Here is a 23501-nt window from a genome sequence, read left to right on the forward strand (position 1 = left end):
TTTAAATAAGATCCTATCTGTACATAGTATATCACATGGTTTTCATCCTCAAGGTACTGTATTCACCGTATGTAGCCCCGCCCACTTGACCCAGTTGTGTTATGACTTCCTGTTCAAAACACCGTCTGTTTTACCTGCTCACTAGTACTGTACTGTCACAGGAAGTGTGAACACAATAGGAAGTAACTGGCTGACCCCTGTGTTGGAACATAAGGTGAATACACTCATGTAAAAAAAGATGCATGGTCCATACTAGCAGGTTGGGGGTCAGTCCTCACAGTTTTTACTGGTTAACTTGAAATGTGCTGTTGTCCACGATAATGAACTGATTTAATTCATATTTGTATTCAAAGATGGATTTTTACTTATGTCATCGTACAGTTCCTAGTATTTCCTTTATTACCTAACACAATGAATAAGTGCACTTTTGAAGTGTCCCACTGATTAGAAATATACCTTCCATGAATGTAAGTATTTGTTAACTATTTGGGTGAAACATGCCGTCTAAATCAAATAGCAGGAATACTAGAATAGAATGTGAATCTACTGGTCGACAGCATTGCAGTTAAACAGAACAGGGAGGCTATCACACTGGTAGATGCAGGAGTCATTCCAAGTGCTCAAAGTACATAATGACTTTCTTTTTTTACAAAGCGAGGTACTATTTTGTATACCCTTTAAACAAGGCAAGCCACTGGTGAGTAAACTCCATACTGTGGATATATTGTTCTTGTGTTGGGTTGACTAAGCAGGGTGTAAGGCCTTTATTATCTCATGGCAACTTGCTTTTATTCCTGAATGTAACTCTCCCTTTAAACCAGAGGCAGGAGACGTAATCACTAAGGTTACACCGATATGGATTTTTAAAATGTCAATATGTACCAATAGTTGTTCTAAATTTGACCATGGCACTTCCATGCCCAAAAATTAGTAGTAGGCTATTCAATTCCCCCCCAGAATTGTATTCTTGCCAGTGGTAAAAACTGCAAAAAACATTGAACAATTAAACAAGTAGATAAAATGTGCAAAGGAATGTCATTGAAGGTTTACTTTTTTATGTAGGTGTGGTCAGGGAGGAACCTCCATCATATCGGCATTGATGACACTGGCCAATATCTGATAATCAATAAAAGACCAATATCAACCCCATATATCGGTCTAACCCTATAGTCATTTCAGCCTGTGTACTGGCTGTCTCTGAGTTTTTACAGTTGATTTGAACATCGTATTGACTGCTTTTAAGGCTTGTTTTAGTATATCAAAGATTTGAATCCCATACAAACCAGAGTGCAGCTTCAGATCATTCCAAAGCCTGACAAACCATCAGGGGCCTCTAGACTTTGGAAAAGCCTGCTGAAGGTGAACAAGCTATCTGAATTAATATCTGCTTGAAAAACTCACCATTTCTAAATTACTTTGTATAGCTACATGAATTTGTATTGCTAGATCAACATTTTTTTACCCCAATTCCTTTTGTACTGTATTTGTCTTTATCGTTATTTTTCCCACGGCGCTGGGCCAGCAAGGAAGGGGGGGGGAGGGACTTGGGGGTGGTAGCGGCTAGGGAAAAGGGGCAGTAGCTAGGGATAGGGATAGGGATAGTTGGCTCGGGGGAGTGGCTAGGGGGATGTGGATGGTGGGAGCGGTCATCCTGCCATAAAGCTGAATGACCACACCACTGTGCTGTGGGCTTGAAGGTTTGTACTTGTTACATTCTGCCCTCTGTGTTTGAACCTTTTTTTCTGTTCTGTTAGTTGGAGACTGCTTTCCGAAAAGGACAGTTAATTTATTTGCATTCATATTTCTCAGCCATCGTCAGGCTATGTGTCCCAAAAGAGAAGAAAACATGTTGGTGGAAAGTTAAAACCGGATCCCTGTCAGTATTCTGCCCGCCCCTCCATCCTCCATCTCTACAAAACAAAAACAAAAAACTGTGAACACCTAAGGTCTTTATTACCATAACAATATTCCCATCCATCCTAACACTACCACAACATACCCATCCATCCTAACACTACCACTACATACATCACTCAAATAAAATATGCTCTTGAAATGACCCTTTTTTAATTAAAAGGTGTATTTCAATAATAAATATTTCTGTGCTTTTGTGCCCTCTAGCAATATAAGTAGCAAAATATAGTGTTACATCTCCATTGCCTATAGCAGTTTTCTCCGTTTGCTCAACATCATAATCGAGAATGCTGAGAAATGTCTGCCTACAAGTGAATAACTCCATTACAGAACCATTATAGTACAAACCAGCAGATTTTTTTTTACACCAAAATAAAAAACATTTTCAAACCTGGATTCGCCCGTGTCGTGAAAGGAAGAGATAAATAATTCAAGGAGTAAATGCAAACAGAACAAGATGAGCCCGTGCAAATGCATATATGCAAAACCCGGAACGGCGAGAAGATTCTGATGACGCGTTTCTACGTGGCGCTGTGGAGTGAAGGCGGGCGGAGGTTGTCAGAGGCATAGAAAACGTGTTATTTCCCATCCTGCGTTGGCCAAGCAAAGATGTTTGCACTGTATATGCCATCTCCAGTTTCCCATTTCAACTTCCACACGTACCCCATATTTATTGTCATTGTATTTCTTTTCTTTTTTGTTGTTTTTGTTGTTGCAAATAAATAAATAAATCAACAAATATACAAACGGTTCAATGTTTCAAGACCTAAAATTTTCTAACACTTTTGTGGTATACATTCAGGAACATTCATGTTGAGAGTGAAAAAGAAACAATAACCCCTCCTTCCAAAAAATAAAAACAAAAAACAAACAAAAAACAATATTCACAATAATTATTTATGAAGACTATTCATCGCCATACAGTTATCATATGTTACAAATTATTACTAGTGTCTAGCAGTCCAAACTCGCTGCCAGGGTGATGCGTTATTATAGTTTCTCCTTTGAAGGGATCCAGATATAGGGTCCTGAATGTTCCTCTATGACCAGTTTGCAGTGGTTATAAATGTCCTCTAAGGTGTCTCCTTGAACCAGGGCTGCAAAGCAAAGTGGACTATTTATGTATGGTGGAACTTGGAGTTGGACAGGTACACCAACTTCAGAGTTATGCATGCAACTTTTCACTCCTGAAGCTGCATAGTTGCCAAAGTGCTAAATATGGGATTAAACTCTTTGGTTCTCCTATATAAAATGCTTCAAAACTAGGTTATTACATTACATATCTTTACATTTGATTTAATGCCAAGAATCTAGGATCATGCATGCCCTTACTAAAAAGTCACATGTCAAACGTGTGACTTCAAAGCACGTGCTTTTTGGTTTTCACATCAAAAATTTCAGGGTTCCCACACCTTCCTAAACATCAAATTCAAGGACTTTCCAGGCCCAATTCCCTCAAATTCAAGGACCCAACATGGCATAGTATGAGACACGAATCAAGGTTAATTACTGTTACAACACTGAGAACCCTGTAATTTGTTTCATGTTGTTTTTTTCCTGACATTACATGTGTCAGTTTGTAATGTGTTTTATCATGTGTTTGTTCAATGTGTGAAAAATGAATTTCACATGCAAAATCGGCATGTGTCCAAAAAGCACACGTGCTGTGAATTCACATGTTATTTTCCACATCATTTTCTTATGCAATACTCCTAGTACTATTAACACTGCTGCTACTGCTAATCACATATTCATGCATACTTATGTGGAATCTAAACAAAAAATGTCAAGTTAAGGGCATCCCATAGACAACCAGTGTAGTATTGATCAATTCTACTAAATATGTAATCAAATACACTGTATCACATTGGAGGTGGACAACACTTACTGGACCATATCTGATATATAATACAAGGCCAAGATCAGCCTAATATATTGTCCTAACCCTACTCCACACAGAGTTCCCTTTTATAACACTGGAGTCAACTTGAACATTAAAGGATAAGTTCACCAAAAAATGAAAATTCAGTCATTATCTACTCACCTTCATGCCAGTGGAAGGTCGGGTGAAGTGTTTTAGTGGCGTTTTCCAGGCAAACACCGTTACAGCATTGTCCTAAACAATTGAAGTGAATGGTGACCAACTTTCAGACGTCTGATGTAATCCAAGTCTCCAGAAGCCCTGAGATGCCAAGTTTAATTGAAAAGACGTCATTTACACCCTGTTTTTAGCTGAAATCTTCATTGTAGCTGGGAGCTTTTTTCTTTGTCTTTTTTTTTTATAAATTTGGACACCATTCACTTCAATTGTTTAGGAGCTATAACTCTGTTTTCCTGGAAAACTCCACAAATGTTTTGTGGATTAAAAAACTTGACCCATCCTTTCACCGGCATGGGGGTGAGTATAATGATAGAATTTTCATTTTTGGGTGAACTTTTCCTTTAAGCTACAGTGTCCATATAGCTTCTTTTCCTCAGCTCCAGTGTCTTTTTTCAGTTGTTTCCAATGAGGAGAGAGCGTATGCGGGCGCATACGGACGTCTAGAGAAAGTGCGCTGCAACCAGCGTGCCGGGGTTTTTGTGCGCCGGCTCCCAGCACTTCCAGCTGAAAATATTTTAACTATTCAGAAAGATGCTGGTGTTGGATGCTCCTTTTCTGGCAACTAATCATATGGAGAAACTATCACAACAGAGACAGAAAGGCTCAATTGTGGGAGCAGATTGGCTAGACACTTCATATTTCTGGTAAGTGTTGTGCTTTTATCACAGAACGTGTGTTGTTAGCTTGTTAGCTATCAAGCTAGCTTTCTAACATTATTTTTAATCTGCTTGATTGCATATTGTGCACTGGGATCAGCACTCCCCAGCATACTTCCAGCGTTTAACTGTCAGAAAAAGAAGCTATATGGACACACAGCCTAAGTCTGGATGAGGCTCCAAGAAAATCAGACAAGCTACACGTGCAAAAAGCTCACGCTGGCTTATATTAAACGGGTAGAAGAGAGAATCAAAAGGATTGCTTTCGATCAACCGGCCTGCTTGGCGGCACTTCAGCCTTCTACAGACTGCCTGGATAGATTCAGTCAGTGTCTCGTCATAGACGCGTGTTCAATGGATGAGCGTGGGGTAAATCCCCCCATTCTTCCAATGCAGTAGAGTTAGCATTTAGCTGCTAGCCCAGCCCAGGCAGACAGGATCAGGGACTCAACCCCCGCAGTGAACATAACATCCGAACAGACGTCGATGTACCTGCTTTTGAATCCCCAATCCTGTAGTGTAGAGCCGCAGCACCGTCCTTTGGTGAATCAGCCCATTGAGATATATGGGGGGTTTTACCCCACGGTCTAGTCTCGCGCGCCACCCGTAGTAACATTTAGTGGGCGTTCCCACTCAGACCGACTGTATCTATTGCTGATTTTGAGTTCCCCCTTTGAACCAGTCCATTTAGCAAAAAGGTCTAATCTTTTCCCTTACTGCTGAACAAACACATGCAGAGCGCGCTCATATATCAGTATGCCACTACGATGGGGTGCAGTGAGGGACGCTTCAACAAATCCCTATATTAGACTGCTACTTATTAATATCGTACCTGTGAAGAATTCGCCAAACTCCTGCTCCAGCTTCATGGCCCTGTCGAACGTCTTCCTGGCTTGCTCCTCTGTCAGTCTCTTATTCATATCCCTAGGAAGAGAGGGAGGGTGGACAACATCACACACTCACTATTTCACCACACCTTCAAAATAAGTTTTCCAAATAACGTGTACTAGTTGGGGCTGGGGGTCGGTACTCAATACGTTATGGTATCGTCCGAAATAAGGGGGCACAGTGACGCAGTGGTAGCGCTGTCGCCTCACAGCTAGAAGGTCCTGGGTTCGATTCCCACCTTGGACGCTGTGAGCGCTGAGGGTACGTCCCCCCCTTCTCTTCAGTGCCTACTCCCCGGGTGGGCTATCTCATGAAACGGCCTTTCTGTGTGGAGTTTGCATGTTCTCCCCGTGCTCTCCTGGGGTTCGTCCATACAACATCGGTATGGACCCCTACTAAAAACATGCAGAAGATCGTCACATGACTACCGACGACTACGATAGAAGTTGGCCCCCGGGCGCTATATACTGTAAAGCTGCCCACTGCTCCTGGCTGCCCCCCTGGAGGAAGGGCATGCCATGTCTGGGTCAAAATGAGCAGGGACTGTATTGCACCAGCCACCGCTGGCATGAGTGTGTGTGTGTGGCCCTGCATGCATGGTTTGTAATGGGTGTCGTGTGACAAATAAAGATGGGTTTGTCCGTCTGATTCTTCTTCAATAACCCAGTACCAACTAGTATTGAAACTTCTCCAGTCAAAAAAATTATTATTTATATAGTTTTGCTCACAGCCAATTACCGCAAGCGTTCTTTGGTTTAATGTGATGTGTGAGTGGCCCACTACTGCAGCAGCTACATCCCATACAGTCTGTGGTGAAGTCAAGTGCGGTGTATGTGACAAAGTTGGCAGTTCAGCGTGCTGAGATCAGCGTGCTGAGATCATGGATGTATAAAAGAGAGGCCACACACACACAAAAAGAAAAGAAAAAAAACTGTCGTATGAAGTACTCTATTGGTATCTATATCACATTAAGGCAGGGGTTCCCAACCTTTTTTGGCTTGTGACCCTATTTTGACATCGCAAAAATCTAGGGACCCGTGACATTCAAATTCCGGTACACCATCGATGATGTCATCAGTGACATCACTATGTCACTGATGAATTCTCAGAATTCTGATTTAAAGTTATAATCTCAAAAAATTGCATCTAAATAAAATAATAATAATTAAGAGTCACTCACAATGTTGATTGAGGCTATGGTCCATTGATGGAAGCCTTTGCAGTATATTGTGACATTATGTGACATTAGTAATGTCACATGACAACACTGTTTGGATTTCACCTGCAATTACCACTCATCGCCATAGATGTCACCCAAGAGAACAAAGCTGAAATCTTAGAGATTATCACTTTAAATTCAGAACAAAAAAATAAGTAAAAAAAAATAAAAAAAAATCGCAAGTGACCCTAATCATCTTCGGTAGTATTAAATTGGGGCTGGTGTAAAAAAGAAAAAGAAAAAAAAGAAAGAAATGTCAGGCGGCCCTATTTGAATTCCAGGCGACCCCACTTAGGGTCGCAACCCTAAGGTTGGGAACCACTGCTTTAAGGGTAGTGGTATTGGTACTGGTATCGTAATTATTATTTTTACAAAACCCAGCCTTAGCACTAGTGGAATGCTGTGTTATTAGGGGGGGAATCATATGTGGTTGGTAATAAAGGACAAGGTTAATACTCACATTAATGAATCAATAGACTTAGGTTTTATGAAGATGGCAATGGGATAGAGGTGTGCTACTTGTAGCCGTTTGATGGCATTTCCGGACACATCCAGTATGCAGTGTTTACCCTGAGGCAGAGGCAGGAAAGGGATTCAGAAGGGACTAACCCCAAAAGCAACCAATTTCATATGTTTTATCATTTTAAAAGTGAAAGCCAAAATGTTCCTACTGCAGCGTTGATAAGCAGTTTCTCACCCGTTCAGCCACGTATTTCACAGACTGTACACTGGTCCCGTACAGGTTATCGTTGTACTGCCCCGCCTCAATGAACTTGTGCTCCTGGATGTCCTTCTCCATCTGCTCTCTGGACATGACGAAGTGGTAGTCTCGACCATCCACCTCATAGTCCCTCTTCTGTCGAGTGGTGTCTTTGTTGCAAGGGAGAGAGTTTATTAATTTATTTGTTTATTGCAATTATACAGATTCCTCAGAATGGACATGGTAAAGTAATTATTCGTAGTGGAGAGGAAGAGAATGCACACCGCAGAAAGTGTCAGTGAGGTGCTGGCAATGGAGCAAAGTTGTCATAGAAGAAGGGGAAGCTGCACACTCTGGTTCCAGATGCAAGAAAGTGTAATTTATTTGACAACGGTTTCGGCCGTAGTCATGAGACTTGACAAAGGCTATGGCCGAAACCGTTGTCAAATAAATTACACTTTCTTGCATCTGGAACCAGAGTGTCCCCCTACAGCAGTGTTTCTCAAACAGTGGTCCGCGGACCCTCGGTCGTGCCCTAGTGGTCCGCGAGTAGATTTATCTTTTTTTCCCTTTTTTCCCCTCCCACTATCCAATCACAGAAATGTTACGTTTTCTGGGAAAGGGAAGGTCAGATCGCGATGCCTATTAAGGACTATATGTATTTTTTCACCCCGAATCCAACACCACCACCCCCAAGTCCCTATGAGTTACGGTTGCAGAGATAGGTCCACTCTGCATGCAGGGCTACAGGAGAGAGACAGAGTACAGCGGGGGTTGGGAGTTCCAAGTTACTCAAACACTCTATTTCAGTGATTGCTGTCAGAATATAGAGCCATTTAGCACTTATTTGAATACAAAAACATCACTGAATGCAACTTTAAGATGGCAACAGATAGCCTATTTGACTTTGGCAACATTGTGCATTTATTGAACTTGAAAAAACTTTCTTTGAACTTTGAATATATTTGAACTGAAAAGGAGAAATAAATGTAAAAAAAAAAAAGGACTAAAATAAATTGTATATATTTTTTATATCGGTTATCTTGTTTTCATAATTGTGGGAAGCCAGAAATGTTATTAATTGTACAGCCTTAATGCTATTTGTCATTTAATTAGCCTGTAATTTGTAATTTACAGTTGAAGTAGTAGGCCTATTGTTTTTGGGGATGTTTTTTTTATTGGTTAAGTGGTCCTTGGTCTGAAAAAGTTTGAGAAACACTGCCCTACAGATATCCAAAAACATTTTTCACTTATACGAAATTTGCAGTAGTGAGAAAATGGGGACAAAAATAGGATATTAACAGTTGTATCAAAGGTTTTTCTGGCACATCGAAAAGCACTCCTTTGCACTTTGTATTGATTATACCTGGAGTGCAGGTTATTCTAACGTTGTTAGAAAAAAATCTGTTTCCTTCACACATTGTGTTGGAAAATGGATGCTGCAGAATTATTATTTTTTTGCAACAGTTGTATTTGTGTTATTTCTAGGGCAAATGTCAATGGATATCTTTAAAGGAAGGCAGCTGAGTGATTATGACTGTGCTTCTACAAAGGCAGTACGGTAAGTCTACTATTGTCTGATAAATATACATTAATTTTTAACATACTGTACATTATAGACCCTTTCACGCATCTTTCCCAACACTAATATGGGGTACATCACTGAGGATACGTCCCAGTTATGCATCCATGCGATGTTTTTTTCTTTATTAATAGTTTTCATGAAACGGCTTTAAACTATTATTCTATACGAACTGTAATTCTAGTGGGAGTATTTATGGAAGGGATCACTTGCTGACTCACTTTCTAAAAAAAGAAAGAAAGAAAGAAAGAAAGAAAGAAAGAAAGAAAGAAAGAAAGAAAGAAAGAAAGAAAAATAAACTTAACTTATGGACTCACTTACCTTGGTGCCCTGAACTGTTAGCAGCTTTATATGGTTTAAAGGGTAAATTGAAATAAAAGAGATGGGTAAATTAAAACATGCAAAAAGAAAACTGTCCTGGCCAAAGAAAAACATTCCACGGTTCACAGGGGAATGAGGTGATTCCATAAGATGAGTGAAAATGGGGCCACAACACTAAGATGCACACACACAAAAACACACACACTGGATCAATATTTAATGCGATAAATAAATGAGGAACCGTTAAAATACTTTTTCCTTTAAGTATGTCCAAGAGTTAATATCTAAATTGTGCCTAGGTGCAACCTGGTAATGCAGTGGTAGATTCCTTAGTTCGAGCCCCCGTGATACCTCCGGCTTGGTCGGGCGTTCATACAGGCAGAATTGGCCGTGTCTCCGGGTGGGAAGCCGGATTATGTGTATGTGTCCTGGTCGCTGCACTAGCGCCTCCTCTGGTCAGTCAGGGCGCCTGGTCGGGGCGAAAGGGAACTGGTGGGAATAGCGTGATCCTCCCACGTGCTACGTCCTGCCAGTGAAGCTTCCCGCTGTCAGGTGAAAAGAAGCGGCTGGAAACTGCGCATGTGTCGGAGGAAGCGTGGTGCTAGTCTACGGCTCTCCCCAGATCGGCAGAGGGTGGAGCAGCGACTGGGGCAGCAGGGGGGGAAATTGGCCAAGTACAATTGGGGAGAAAATGGGGGGGAATCAGAAAAAAAAATCTAAATGGTGCCTAGGGCAACCTGGTAGTGCAGCGGTAGATACATACAGGCACAATTGGCTGTGTCTGCGGGTGGGAACCCGGATTAAGGGTATGTGTCCTTGTCGCTGCACTAGCGCCTCCTCTGGTCAGTTTCCGGGGGGGGGGAGGGGAACTGGGGGGAATAACGTGTTCCTCCGCACATGCTTCGTCTCCCAGTGAAACTGCTCGCTGTCAGGTGAAAACAAGCGGCTGGCGACTGCACATGTGCTAGTCTACAACTCTCCCCAGAGAGTACAATGAGGGGGGGGGGGGCTTGATAAAAAAAAGTGATGTCTAATAGTATCTAAATGGGGCCATGTTAATATTTGAGTCTATTCTTCCTTGTGTTTGAATGGCTTTAGGTGGCTCTACGCTGAATTGTGAAACACTGAGTTGATGGAAATGGTGACGTTGATGTGGAATAACAACTACATATCACCCAGACTCCACAGTGGATATAATATAACCAGTGTCATGACTCACATTCAACTAAATATCACACAGACTCCACAGTGGATATAATATAACCAGTGTCATCATGACTCACATTCAACTAAATATCACACAGACTCCACAGTGGATATAATATAACCAGTGTCATCATGACTCACATTCAACTAAATATCACACAGACTCCACAGTGGATATAATATAACCAGTGTCATGACTCACATTCAACTAAATATCACACAGACTCCACAGTGGATATAATATAACCAGTGTCATCATGACTCACATTCAACTAAATATCACACAGACTCCACAGTGGATATAATATAACCAGTGTCATCATGACTCACATTCAACTAAATATCACACAGACTCCACAGTGGATATAATATAACCAGTGTCATCATGACTCACATTCAACTAAATATCACACAGACTCCACAGTGGATATAATATAACCAGTGTCATCATGACTCACATTCAACTAAATATCACACAGACTCCACAGTGGATATAATATAACCAGTGTCATCATGACTCACATTCAACTAAATATCACACAGACTCCACAGTGGATATAATATAACCAGTGTCATGACTCACATTCAACTAAATATCACACAGACTCCACAGTGGATATAATATAACCAGTGTCATCATGACTCACATTCAACTAAATATCACACAGACTCCACAGTGGATATAATATAACCAGTGTCATGACTCACATTCAACTAAATATCACACAGACTCCACAGTGGATATAATATAACCAGTGTCATCATGACTCACATTCAACTAAATATCACACAGACTCCACAGTGGATATAATATAACCAGTGTCATCATGACTCACATTCAACTAAATATCACACAGACTCCACAGTGGATATAATATAACCAGTGTCATGACTCACATTCAACTAAATATCACACAGACTCCACAGTGGATATAATATAACCAGTGTCATCATGACTCACATTCAACTAAATATCACACAGACTCCACAGTGGATATAATATAACCAGTGTCATCATGACTCACATTCAACTAAATATCACACAGACTCCACAGTGGATATAATATAACCAGTGTCATGACTCACATTCAACTAAATATCACACAGACTCCACAGTGGATATAATATAACCAGTGTCATGACTCACATTCAACTAAATATCACACAGACTCCACAGTGGATATAATATAACCAGTGTCATGACTCACATTCAACTAAATATCACACAGACTCCACAGTGGATATAATATAACCAGTGTCATCATGACTCACATTCAACTAAATATCACACAGACTCCACAGTGGATATAATATAACCAGTGTCATCATGACTCACATTCAACTAAATATCACACAGACTCCACAGTGGATATAATATAACCAGCGTCATGACTCACATTCAACTAAATATCACACAGACTCCACAGTGGATATAATATAACCAGTGTCATCATGACTCACATTCAACTAAATATCACACAGACTCCACAGTGGATATAATATAACCAGTGTCATGACTCACATTCAACTAAATATCACACAGACTCCACAGTGGATATAATATAACCAGCGTCATGACTCACATTCAACTAAATATCACACAGACTCCACAGTGGATATAATATAACCAGTGTCATCATGACTCACATTCAACTAAATATCACACAGACTCCACAGTGGATATAATATAACCAGTGTCATGACTCACATTCAACTAAATATCACACAGACTCCACAGTGGATATAATATAACCAGTGTCATGACTCACATTCAACTAAATATCACACAGACTCCACAGTGGATATAATATAACCAGTGTCATGACTCACATTCAACTAAATATCACACAGACTCCACAGTGGATATAATATAACCAGTGTCATGACTCACATTCAACTAAATATCACACAGACTCCACAGTGGATATAATATAACCAGTGTCATCATGACTCACATTCAACTAAATATCACACAGACTCCACAGTGGATATAATATAACCAGCGTCATGACTCACATTCAACTAAATATCACACAGACTCCACAGTGGATATAATATAACCAGCGTCATGACTCACATTCAACTAAATATCACACAGACTCCACAGTGGATATAATATAACCAGTGTCATCATGACTCACATTCAACTAAATATCACACAGACTCCACAGTGGATATAATATAACCAGTGTCATGACTCACATTCAACTAAATATCACACAGACTCCACAGTGGATATAATATAACCAGCGTCATGACTCACATTCAACTAAATATCACACAGACTCCACAGTGGATATAATATAACCAGTGTCATCATGACTCACATTCAACTAAATATCACACAGACTCCACAGTGGATATAATATAACCAGTGTCATGACTCACATTCAACTAAATATCACACAGACTCCACAGTGGATATAATATAACCAGTGTCATGACTCACATTCAACTAAATATCACACAACCACCTGACTCATGACTCACATTCAGGTCATGGAGCAGCGAGGTAATCACATGCTCAACGCTGACATCACATCCCTTCCCCATTTCCAGTCATTGTCCCCACACAGCGTCATGGTAAATCTATAGACAGTTTGGTGAATCCTACCTGAAATGTCAAATCATCTGTTGTTTCACTGTTGCCCACAAGCCAATTAACATTAACTGTTGCTGTGTTTCCATACACTACTTACGCGGCACACAAGAACCAAACTTGTCGGGGAACTCCGATATCAGATCATCGTTGATTCTGTCCTTCATTGGTCCGAGTATTATGACGGGTCTGGCGTAGTTAACTGGAAGGAAAAACAAAGATTGAATGAAGTTCTGGAAGATATGTGCTTGCTGAAAGCCATTGCAACATTGTGTAAAAGCTGTATGTTTTGAATTTAAGTTATGGTTGCATGAATATTTTTTGTATGTATCAATGAGTATATCTGGAGATTGATTGTAGGCTGCTGTATTTCTCATTTGCATGGTACATCCGGAGTATGTAGAAATGTAGTATGAGATGTATGATCTTATATGCATGTAAATGTCTATCTGTGCTTTTGTGCATCAGTTTATGCTTTAGCCATGAAAATAAAACCAGAACTTTCACTCTTGTTCCCTATAAATATCAGATTTTATGACAAACAAAACAGACACATTTTTTATGTTTAAAGTACTTAAAACATTTATCTATTGTGTTACCCTAACTGACCTAAGGGGGTCACTACAAGCATAGGGCCTATACTACACTCACTGTATACTATAGTATAATATATACTATATATATATACTATATAATATATAAAGTACCATGTTGGGCGAAAGAAAAAACAACAACTCCGTTTTTATGAGTCCTCCTAAATATCAGATTTTAAATGAGTCAAAATCCATGTGACTAGCCCTCTCACATAATCTGTTTTCATCACATTGATAAGCCGCCTGCTATATCTTCTGCAGTGGCACCTGTTACCCTGCTTTATATTAAGGTTATTGAAACATTATATTTAGCTGTCAAAGGCACACAGCTACTGGATGTTATTTGGCATTTTTCAGAAGACAAACATTATGACTTCAGTGGTGGAGTCTTCCAAGCCATTTGTATTTCAGTATTTGCAGAGAAGGAGAAACTGGGAAAATATATATATATATATATATATATATATATATATATATATATATATATATATATATATATATATATATACGGTATATATATTTTATATATATATATATATATATATATACCGGTATATATATATATATAGTTGTCTGTCTTCCAACCTCATTTCTCACATTTCTTAACTGAACAATTTGGCTGGAGAAATGACGTGTGTCCATGTCTAGGCTGCTTTACTTGTGCTGTTGATTAGGACAGTCGCTCTTTGTTCAGCTACCAGAGAGATTTTCCTTCCAGGGAAATTTGCAATATTCAAATGAAAATGTCAGTATGATAAAGGAGTGAACCGCATCAACAACAGTAACACAATAGATACAGTCGGTCTGTGTGGGAACGGCCACAAAATGTTACTACGGCTGGCACACGAGACTAGACGGTGGGGGAAAAAACGCATATATCTCAATGGGCTGACTCACCAAAGGACAGTGCTGCAGCTCTACACTACAGGATTCGGGATTCAACAGCACGTACATAGACATCTGTTCAGATGTGCGTTTACTGCGGTGGTTGGATCCCCGATCCTGTCTGCCTGGGCTGGGCTAGCAGCTAAATGCTAACTATGCTGAATTAGCCTCCACGTGACCTGCTCTCAGACCTGCTCTAGCAGGTCTGAGAGCAGGTCACGTGGAGGCTGGGTTTACCCAGGCTAATGCTGAATAGGGTGAACGTGAGGATTTCCCCCACCCTGACCACGCCCCCAGCCAGCTACCCCAGCGTCTATGACGAGACATTGCCTAAATCTATAACAGTGTTATACATCCTGAGTCCGGTACATTGCTGAGACATGTTCATACAGTTACAACAGTATGACTAGGGCTGCACAATTAATCTAATCGATATCGCAATATGGCCAAGTGCATAACCGCGGGAAGTACGGGTGCTGCAGGTGCGCCAGCACCCCTGCTGGCAGGACCGAAAAAAATATTTTGCCTACCTAATAAATAAAGTTACAAAATAAATATAAAAATAAATAAAATTAATGCAATTGCATTAACATTCATTGTAGACACTAATGGAAACAAATGAAAAGACACAAAGTTCAAATAAAACAGCAACAACAATAACAAATGTCCACAGTGTCACGGTGCCTTCCATTGAAAGTCAGGTGTCTGAAGTTCTGACGCAGTATTTCCGTGTTCCGCTCTAAATGCGTTCGAGTGCAATTGCACGGAAAAATACAAACATGGACAGTAACAAGTAAACTACCTACCGCATGCTTCTATGGCCATGTTCAGACTAGGAGGCCAAATCTGATTTGTGAATTTTATTGACCTATTAATGACTTTATCCAGATTGGTTTTATGAGTCTGGACACTCCAAGTCTGATTTGTGTCACTTGTCCCAAACCACATATTGGGGTAGTTTCCAATCTTCTTTCGACTGATGTGACTTCAGTGCGGACGCGCAGATCCACCAAATCTGATTTGAACGTCACTCGCAACTTGTCATCAAATGCTTCTGCGCAGGAAAACCCCGTCACCAACGTACGTATTTACTGATGCCCACGTCATTACCATAGCAACGAATGCAGATAGGCTGTTTACGTCTGGACACACAGATCCGACTTGAGAATCAGATTTGTGGCAGTGCGGACACACTCCCGAATCAGATTTGGGAAACCAATCAAGATAATGATGATCAATGACTTGATCAGCAAATCAGATTTGCCTGTAATGTGAACATGGCCTATCAAGGACAAATCAACTGTATGGGAATCAAAATGGCAACCAAAAGTTGCTTCATAACACAAACACTACATAAAGTGAAACATTTGTGAAAAAGTAACTTCTTACTTATCACCCTGTGTGTCTATTTGTGCGCCGCCATGTTGATTGTGACATCAGAGTGTCTATCTCGGCAAACTCGGACTTGGTGGATGCTGCCCGAGTTTCCGACTCGGAATTCCGTCTTGAATGACCGTTCCATTGCACTTTTCCCTGTTGGAGGTCATTTTTTCCGAAATTCCGAGTGCAATGGAATGCACGGTCAGTGCCATGCTACACACATGACCAAGTTCAGCGTAAGGTCACTATGTCAGGAAGGGAGGGGCTACTGTAATCACAGCTAGCTGTTGTCACACGCATGTAGCTACGTAGCAGACTTCACAGAAAGCTGACGAAATGGCGCAAAAGCGAATTTCTGACTTTTTTGCAAAGCCTCAACAAAACAAACAGAGGTTAAAGGGATAGTTCGGTTTGTTTGAAGTGGGGTCCTATCAGCTAGTTCGATACACTAACTTAATTAGGTACAGTGTTCTGGAGGCTGGGCGCATTGTGTAAGAGACCCGGCACTCAGAGCAGCAGCCAAACCAGCTTTTTCTCTGTAAGTACGTGGGGTCAACAACTAAAACGTAATTTAGCCACCTAAAACAACGGCCACCTAAACAAATCGATATCTGTGTACATGCACGCTCTATTTTGACAATTTTCAGCGCTTTACTTTTCCGCAAAACAGCAGTTTCATTCGGCACTGCTTTTTCTCCCAACCGTACAACTACCGTATTCCTCCGCTAAAAGCCTGCACAAAGCTGCAGCGCTGGATTACTCCACAGATCAGCTGTTATTTCGGGTTATTTTATTTCTCCCGGCTTGTTAGTGAAGACACAACAAATAGAATACACGAATGAAAATATGAGTGATTTTGATAGCGAGGATGATATGCCATTCACCTTGGTGACAAGAGGATACAATTATGAACCAGAGAGAATACAGAAGAGAAACTTTTGCAGAGAGTGAACAGGCAGAAAGAGAGATGCGCCTGCAGACCTTTTTCACCATTCCCAGGATAAATTGTGGAAAACGTCCCAGACCAGAGAGGCCAGGTGACTTGTTGTCTCTAAAGTAAGTCAGTGTTTTATCTCTCTTCTAAGCCTGTTTTGTAAACCGCGGCTCTGTGCTCTGTGCTGGCTTTTAGCGGAGGAATACGGTAGTTGTACGGTTGGGAGAAAAAGCAGTGCCGAATGAAACTGCTGTTTTGCGGAAAAGTAAAGCGCTGAAAATTGTCAAAATAGAGCGTGCATGTACACAGATATCGATTTGTTTAGGTGGCCGTTGTTTTAGGTGGCTAAATTACGTTTTAGTTGTTGACCCCCCGTACTTACAGAGAAAAAGCTGGTTTGGCTGCTGCTCTGAGTGCCGGGTCTCGTTACACAATGCGCCCAGCCTCCAGAACACTGTACCTAATTAAGTTAGTGTATCGAACTAGCTGATAGGACCCCACTTCAAACAAACCAAACTATCCCTTTAAGCGAGTTGGCGGGCCAAGCGGAGGCAGACTCGGAACCAAGTCCGAGTACCAGCACTTCCGTAGCAGCAGAGGTGCAACCACCTGCGGCGTCACCTGCTGCCCTCCTCGCCTCGCACTCAGCCGCAGCCTCGGCCTCCCAAGCGTATTGACAGGAGCTGTGTCCCTCCAATTCAAGCCGATGTCGCTCCAGCGCCACGTCCTCCACAACCAGCTAGCAACCAGTTATTGAGGCAGCCAACAAAGAGCAAACGGTGGCAATAGCTTCCCTCCCCCTCCCCGCGCATCCCCCTGAGATGTCGTGGTGATTCTCTCTGTAACACTGTAAAAGACGTAGCCACAATGATGGCTAAACTCCATCCACAAACAAGGTCTCTTTTCAAAGAAACTGAAAACCTCATAAAGCTTTGCCTAATCTCCCCATCTCCGCTGCTTCGTCGGAGAGGACATTTTCCGCTCTGCGCCATCTCAAGACATATTTACGCACAACAATGACGCAAAAAAGACTGACGCACTTCGCTTTGATGCATGTGCATGGCGATATTTTGGACAGCCTGGACACCGATGCCCTGATAAAGACATTCATCAGTACCAACCCAGAGAGAAAGGCCACATTTGGAGTTGTGGGAGGCAGGTGCTAAAGGTAAGACAATATAACGTTATGTTTATCTTTTGAGATTGGGCTTATTGGCTATGTGTTTGTTATGTGTATAATATGATTTTTTTTAAAAGCTGCCATCGTGCAGCATGCATTTGAGATTGAGCTTATTGGCTATGTGTTATGTGTATAATGTGAGTTTTTAAAGCTGCCGCCGTGCAGCATACATTTGTGTCTGGCTATATGTGCGCGCCTTCACTTTCTTCTACGTCGTTGATTGTTTACTGTTGCCATGGTGATCAGCACCGTGGACAGCTCTGTGCTGCACTGCTCAGCTGTTTATACACTATAGAGTTGCTCACCGTCATTCCTGCTTGTTCATTTGTGCTCCCCTCCCTCTTTTTTTTCTCAGCCCCCCCAGTATAAATGCCGTCCCGCGGCTATGGCCAAGTGCAATATCCAAATCGCAGGAGCAGCTGCAATTTGATAAAGGTAAAATGTTTGTGGTGCTACAGAGATGCCCCGATCTACAAATCATATTCTCCAGACGTAAGGGAACATGCTTGTTTGGTACAGACCCCAGTAAAAATCACATCATCATTTTTATATATATGTATATATATTTATTTTTTTTCAGAGAAAATGAAATGCAAATATTAGCATTCCCACTAAAATCGTATCGCATATCTCAATCCGATAGCAATACTCAATCAATAATCACAATATGATTTTTGGGGGGATGTTGTGCAGCCCGAAGTGTGACTACTTACTTTCTTGTCGCATCACAGGCTCATATGAGAGAATGAGCTCTTCTTGACTCCCTGGTGGGACACACAGTAGAAAGCTTTACTACCTTGTTGGGACAAACACTCATTCTGACCAAGGCAACATGCCATTTATCAAAACACATCCCATCATAATTACTGCAGCAGGAAATCATTTCTAATGATGTAGCATGCTGACACCAACAGTCCTGCGTTGAATGAATGGGAGTCATATGGCTATCTGCAACATAGTACATTTTGTGCTCAAAATAGCACAAATAGCCCTATTTGTGTCATTCTGGCAACATCGAAGTGTTATTTTAGTTATTTATGATAATTTGGCTACAGGTTCTGAAACATGTTGCAATTACTCCCATGACTAGTAGTTATACAATCCAATCAGGATTCCCTGAATTTCTCTGTTACTCATCTATTTAAATGTTTGAAACATGTAAACAATAAAACAATTAAATACAGATATAATGTGGTATCAAAATCAAAACAGATTACGATTTTCTCATGAAAGACAGTAAAAGGACACTAGATTGTAGTTACTGCGCTTTGCATTTGTACTACCTATATATCTGTTTAAGGAATACACAGAGTGCAGTATCTGCATTTTTGGGGTCATAGGTCAAATAATTGATCATGTTTTTTAGCCATAAAAAATACTTACGCACATTATCACTTTTCAACCTATAACTCATTTGACTGGACAGTCAAAAAACTTTAAAGCCATTTTTCTCAGTTTCATTGTTAGTGTAGTTACTGCGGTTAGGATTTGTAGGGCAGCATAATCTACAGACAGACAGCTTATCTGTTGCCTCTGCATACATACATAGGTAAAAGCAGATTTCACCCTCTGCCCACAGTAACATGTCATGTCACACGTGGCTGACCTTGCTGTCACACACACGCCACACAATCTTGAGTGTGCTGTGTACTTCAAATCTCCCTCCCTCCTCTCTCTCTCTCCTCTCTGCCTCAGTATAAGAACCATGACAACTGTTATATCTTTACTGCATTCTGTAACCTCTGTATTCCATACATCATGTATACTGAGAAGATCGCAGTCCTCCTGTAATGAAGTTTACAGGAGTATATGTTTTGGCTGAATACATTCTTTTAAGACAACTTCCCGACTCCTGGCTTCAATCAATAATTGGTCATTGTTTTCATATTGGCTGAAAATGTTTATGCAGGATGAGGAGTGATGAAATTCCATTCCATAACAAGAGTACATACGATCTGAAAGGTTCATAAATGTAAATATGTCTATATGACTTATATTGAGATGACTAACTACATACAGTATGACAGTATGACTGTACAGTATGACAAATTGTGTATGAATGCCAGGGGCCAGGGTGCCACAGTCCTGCACCGGGTCAGGAACCCGCCGGGTAACCCACAAAAACGTGTAATGGGTAAAAAAAATATACTTTTATTTTTTGTTGACTGTACGTTTTACATGTTGTTTCTACACAACTGCCATTGTTTCATGCATGCATGCATACTGCATTGTTTGATGCTACAGACTGCACAAAATAAACATTCAAAACTCAGCCGTGGAGTCTAGCCAATGAGTCGGACAGATAGCCTTCCCTACTTAGCCTCTCAGCGGCTAATACAGTATGTGTAGCCTGGGTGTTTAATCATGGGTAACGGGTCAGGTCGCGGGTCTTATATTAACGGGTCGTGTCCGGTTTTGACTTCAAGATAATTGTGGGTAATGGGTCCGGTCATGCTGAGCTTTGCGCGTGCGGGTTTGCAAAACCCGTGCAGGACTCCGGGTTGAACACAATCCATCTCATGTAGGTGAACATTACATGAACCATTAGGAAGGCTTGTGAACAATGTCATGTCATTTGAGCTGAGCTAAGTCAGGGCGCTGATTTACTTCCAGTGAATGAGATCCTAGAATCGTAGATTTGTTGTTGTTGTTGCTGTTGTTTAATTGATGGGTTCCCAGATTGATGAGATCCATACACAACCAATAAGTAATTTGATCGAAATGTACTAAATGAATCGAAGAATCCATTTCTCTACTGAATACGTTTGAAAGATTTGACCATCACTACTATATCTGCTGTTATAAACATTTACTGTAAAGAAAAGACAGGGGAAGCATGCCGCTGTTCAGCAGGGAATTACAAGAGAAGTCGAACAAATGTGGTGGGGTTTGGACAAGATTAGTCTCGCTTGACAGACTATCTCTGTTTCACGCTGTACCAGCGTAGGAGGGAGTCTGGCTGCTCTTACTCTCACATTGGTCTTGCGGGAAAAAAAATACTCTGTTATCTTTACAACCATCCACTGAAAGTACCAACCAGGCCTGCTTTATTGCACAATCCAAATCTTCATCAAAACTTGCCATTTTCAGCGTGTAGCAACAAGCTAGCGTTGTTGTTGTTTCACAGTGGCGGAGGCATTTGAGAGCGACACGCAGGGAGTGGAAGTATATCCCTTTCTGCTCCGACTGAAATGGTCGGAATGGGTCGGAGCCAATAGAGTACCGCAGGGATGACATATTTTTGTAGGCTTAACCAGAAATCGCCGCCATTTTGGTTCGTCAGTGGAAAAGTCTATGGGGTTTTAGAATGGGGATTTCACTTAAATGCGTCAAATAGCCTAAGGTCTGTGGTTAACAAAAGTTTATGGGAACACAAATTTGGGTTCAGCAGGATAATCTTCACAAACGTTAATCACTTTTCTCAGAGATTGTATTTCCTCAGTCAATTAAAGAAGTTGAGAGTAAACAAATGCCTCCTGGTCTGGTTGCACTTTATTGTGATGCACTTATGTGATGTAACTCTGATGCAGTGTCTATTTCTACATCCTGTATGCACCGAAAACAAATACCACCGGCCCTGGTCGTGAGGCAATTCAAGTTCTATTCTATTCTGCCTTTTGAAGCGTTTTCTAAAAATAGCGTTAAAAAACCCCAAATGCATTTACGTTCCAAAAGTCATAAAAGTTATTAATGTTTGTGAAGATTATCCTGCTGAACCCAAATTCGCATTCCCATAAACTTTTGTTAACCACAGACCTTATTTTATGCATATAAGTGAAATCCCCATTCTAAAACCCCATTCACATTTCTCCTGACGAACCCAGAAGTATACTTCCAGATTCATTCCTGTGGTTCTCTATGGCAGAGCTCGCAGGGAGCGGAAAGGCATTTTCTTCCGCTGCTGACTGAAATGGTCGGCACCAATGACAGCGCTAAGACCCGCGATCAGACTAGGACAAGATTGTTGTTTCTGTTAGACAGTTGTGATCATTTAATACCTATCTCAGTTGGCAATCAGAGTATTCAATGAGCAGGTGGTTGCTGCCACCAATTGGTTTCAATGCTGACAGCTGATTTTAGGTTAACTGAGAAACAGATGTAAAATACACCAAGTTCCAGATGCAGAGAACTAAACAAAAAATTCAAAACAACAAGAAATCCCTTCAAATCAGTGCAAATGTCCCTGATCAGCAGGCAAGGGCGCATCCACCATCAATAGGACCTTCAGGTATCACAAACTCAACAGTAGACACGGTACAACATAGCTTACACACAAAATAGACATAATTGTAGCAAATGTCAAAGTCCTGGTTTAAACTGATGTGCTCACATGTTAAGGATGACAAGAACATTCTGTCAAGCGACATGCAAACATGCATTAACCGCCATCAACATTTGAAGATCGGCATCAATTAGGGGTGGAACGGTACTGTATATACAGTATATTTTTTTAAATCTCTTCCGTACGCCACCCAAGCTTTTGAGATTTAGAAGTGAAAAAATAATTATAATTATAATTTAAATACAAAAACAACTTGGGGGCCTATAATCTAAAAACAAAAAGAACTATAGGCCAAAAGCTAACCCACTTATTGTGCTTTTATTTTCCAAACTAACCCTTGCAGCCAAGCTAACTTGCATTTGCCAACTTTGACAGTTGAATTAAGAGATCTATTCGGTTTCACAACAAATAGTAAATGTATGTGAAATCCTGCACATGGGTTTTATTTCTCATCGCTATAAAACATTTTAAAAGCCTTTTTGTAAGGTGGCCGGATTTCATATTAATTAACTAATTTAAATGGGCAGTTTTTACCTTGCTGCACCCAAAACAGACCAAACTGTGACCCCGAAACTTAAGTGCGTACCGAACCTTGAGCTCTGAGAACCCGCTCCGCCCCCTTGTGACCAACATTGCAGGCACTGCAAACCGAGAAGCAAAGAAAAAATCCACCAAATGCAGCATGCAACAATTCAGACAAATGAAAAGGAAACTGAGAAAAGCATTCAAAGGGGAAATGTGACGGGGAGGAGCTGTTGCTGTTGTGGTGGGAGGGAGTGGAAAGTAGAGGTGAAGAACCATTCCTGGAACCAACTTACTGAATGTCTTTGTCCCATACCCATCATCACCCATCCCCAGGATGTCCTACATGGCCGTCCAAAGAGAGCCAGGGCCGAGGAAAGAGAGGAAGCGGAACAGCCGCAAAATAAGGAGAAAGGTAAGAGAGGCATTGAAAGGAGGGAGCTGTGGGCCCACACGCAGGCCAGGCCAAAGCCCATCTGTCCCTGTCCAGATGCTGAACAGCCAGCAGAGGGAGACAAACACAACATGTCCGCCAATAG

At 41.1% G+C, this 23501-nt stretch overlaps 1 protein-coding gene across 2 annotated transcripts in view; it reads right to left on the reverse strand.

Moving 5' to 3' along the window:
• Positions 1–2904: 2904 nt before the first annotated feature.
• The window catches only part of dlg2 (discs, large homolog 2), a gene marked incomplete at both ends in the record, with an annotated part of 222832 nt that continues 202235 nt past the window's right edge, over positions 2905–23501 (reverse strand). Inside the window, 7 exons of one of the 2 annotated variants that reach the window (XM_083645377.1) lie at positions 2905–3011; positions 5504–5595; positions 7239–7348; positions 7476–7648; positions 13287–13388; positions 18872–18922; positions 23259–23304. In XM_083645377.1, the coding sequence (XP_083501503.1) occupies positions 2905–3011; positions 5504–5595; positions 7239–7348; positions 7476–7648; positions 13287–13388; positions 18872–18922; positions 23259–23304 (681 nt within the window). The remainder of the gene's footprint in view (positions 3012–5503; positions 5596–7238; positions 7349–7475; positions 7649–13286; positions 13389–18871; positions 18923–23258; positions 23305–23501) is intronic. The other variant, XM_083645376.1, reaches the window with a different exon arrangement.

This window comes from Poromitra crassiceps, assembly GCF_964638095.1.
Source record: "Poromitra crassiceps genome assembly, chromosome: 1".
NCBI lineage: Eukaryota > Metazoa > Chordata > Actinopteri > Beryciformes > Melamphaidae > Poromitra > Poromitra crassiceps.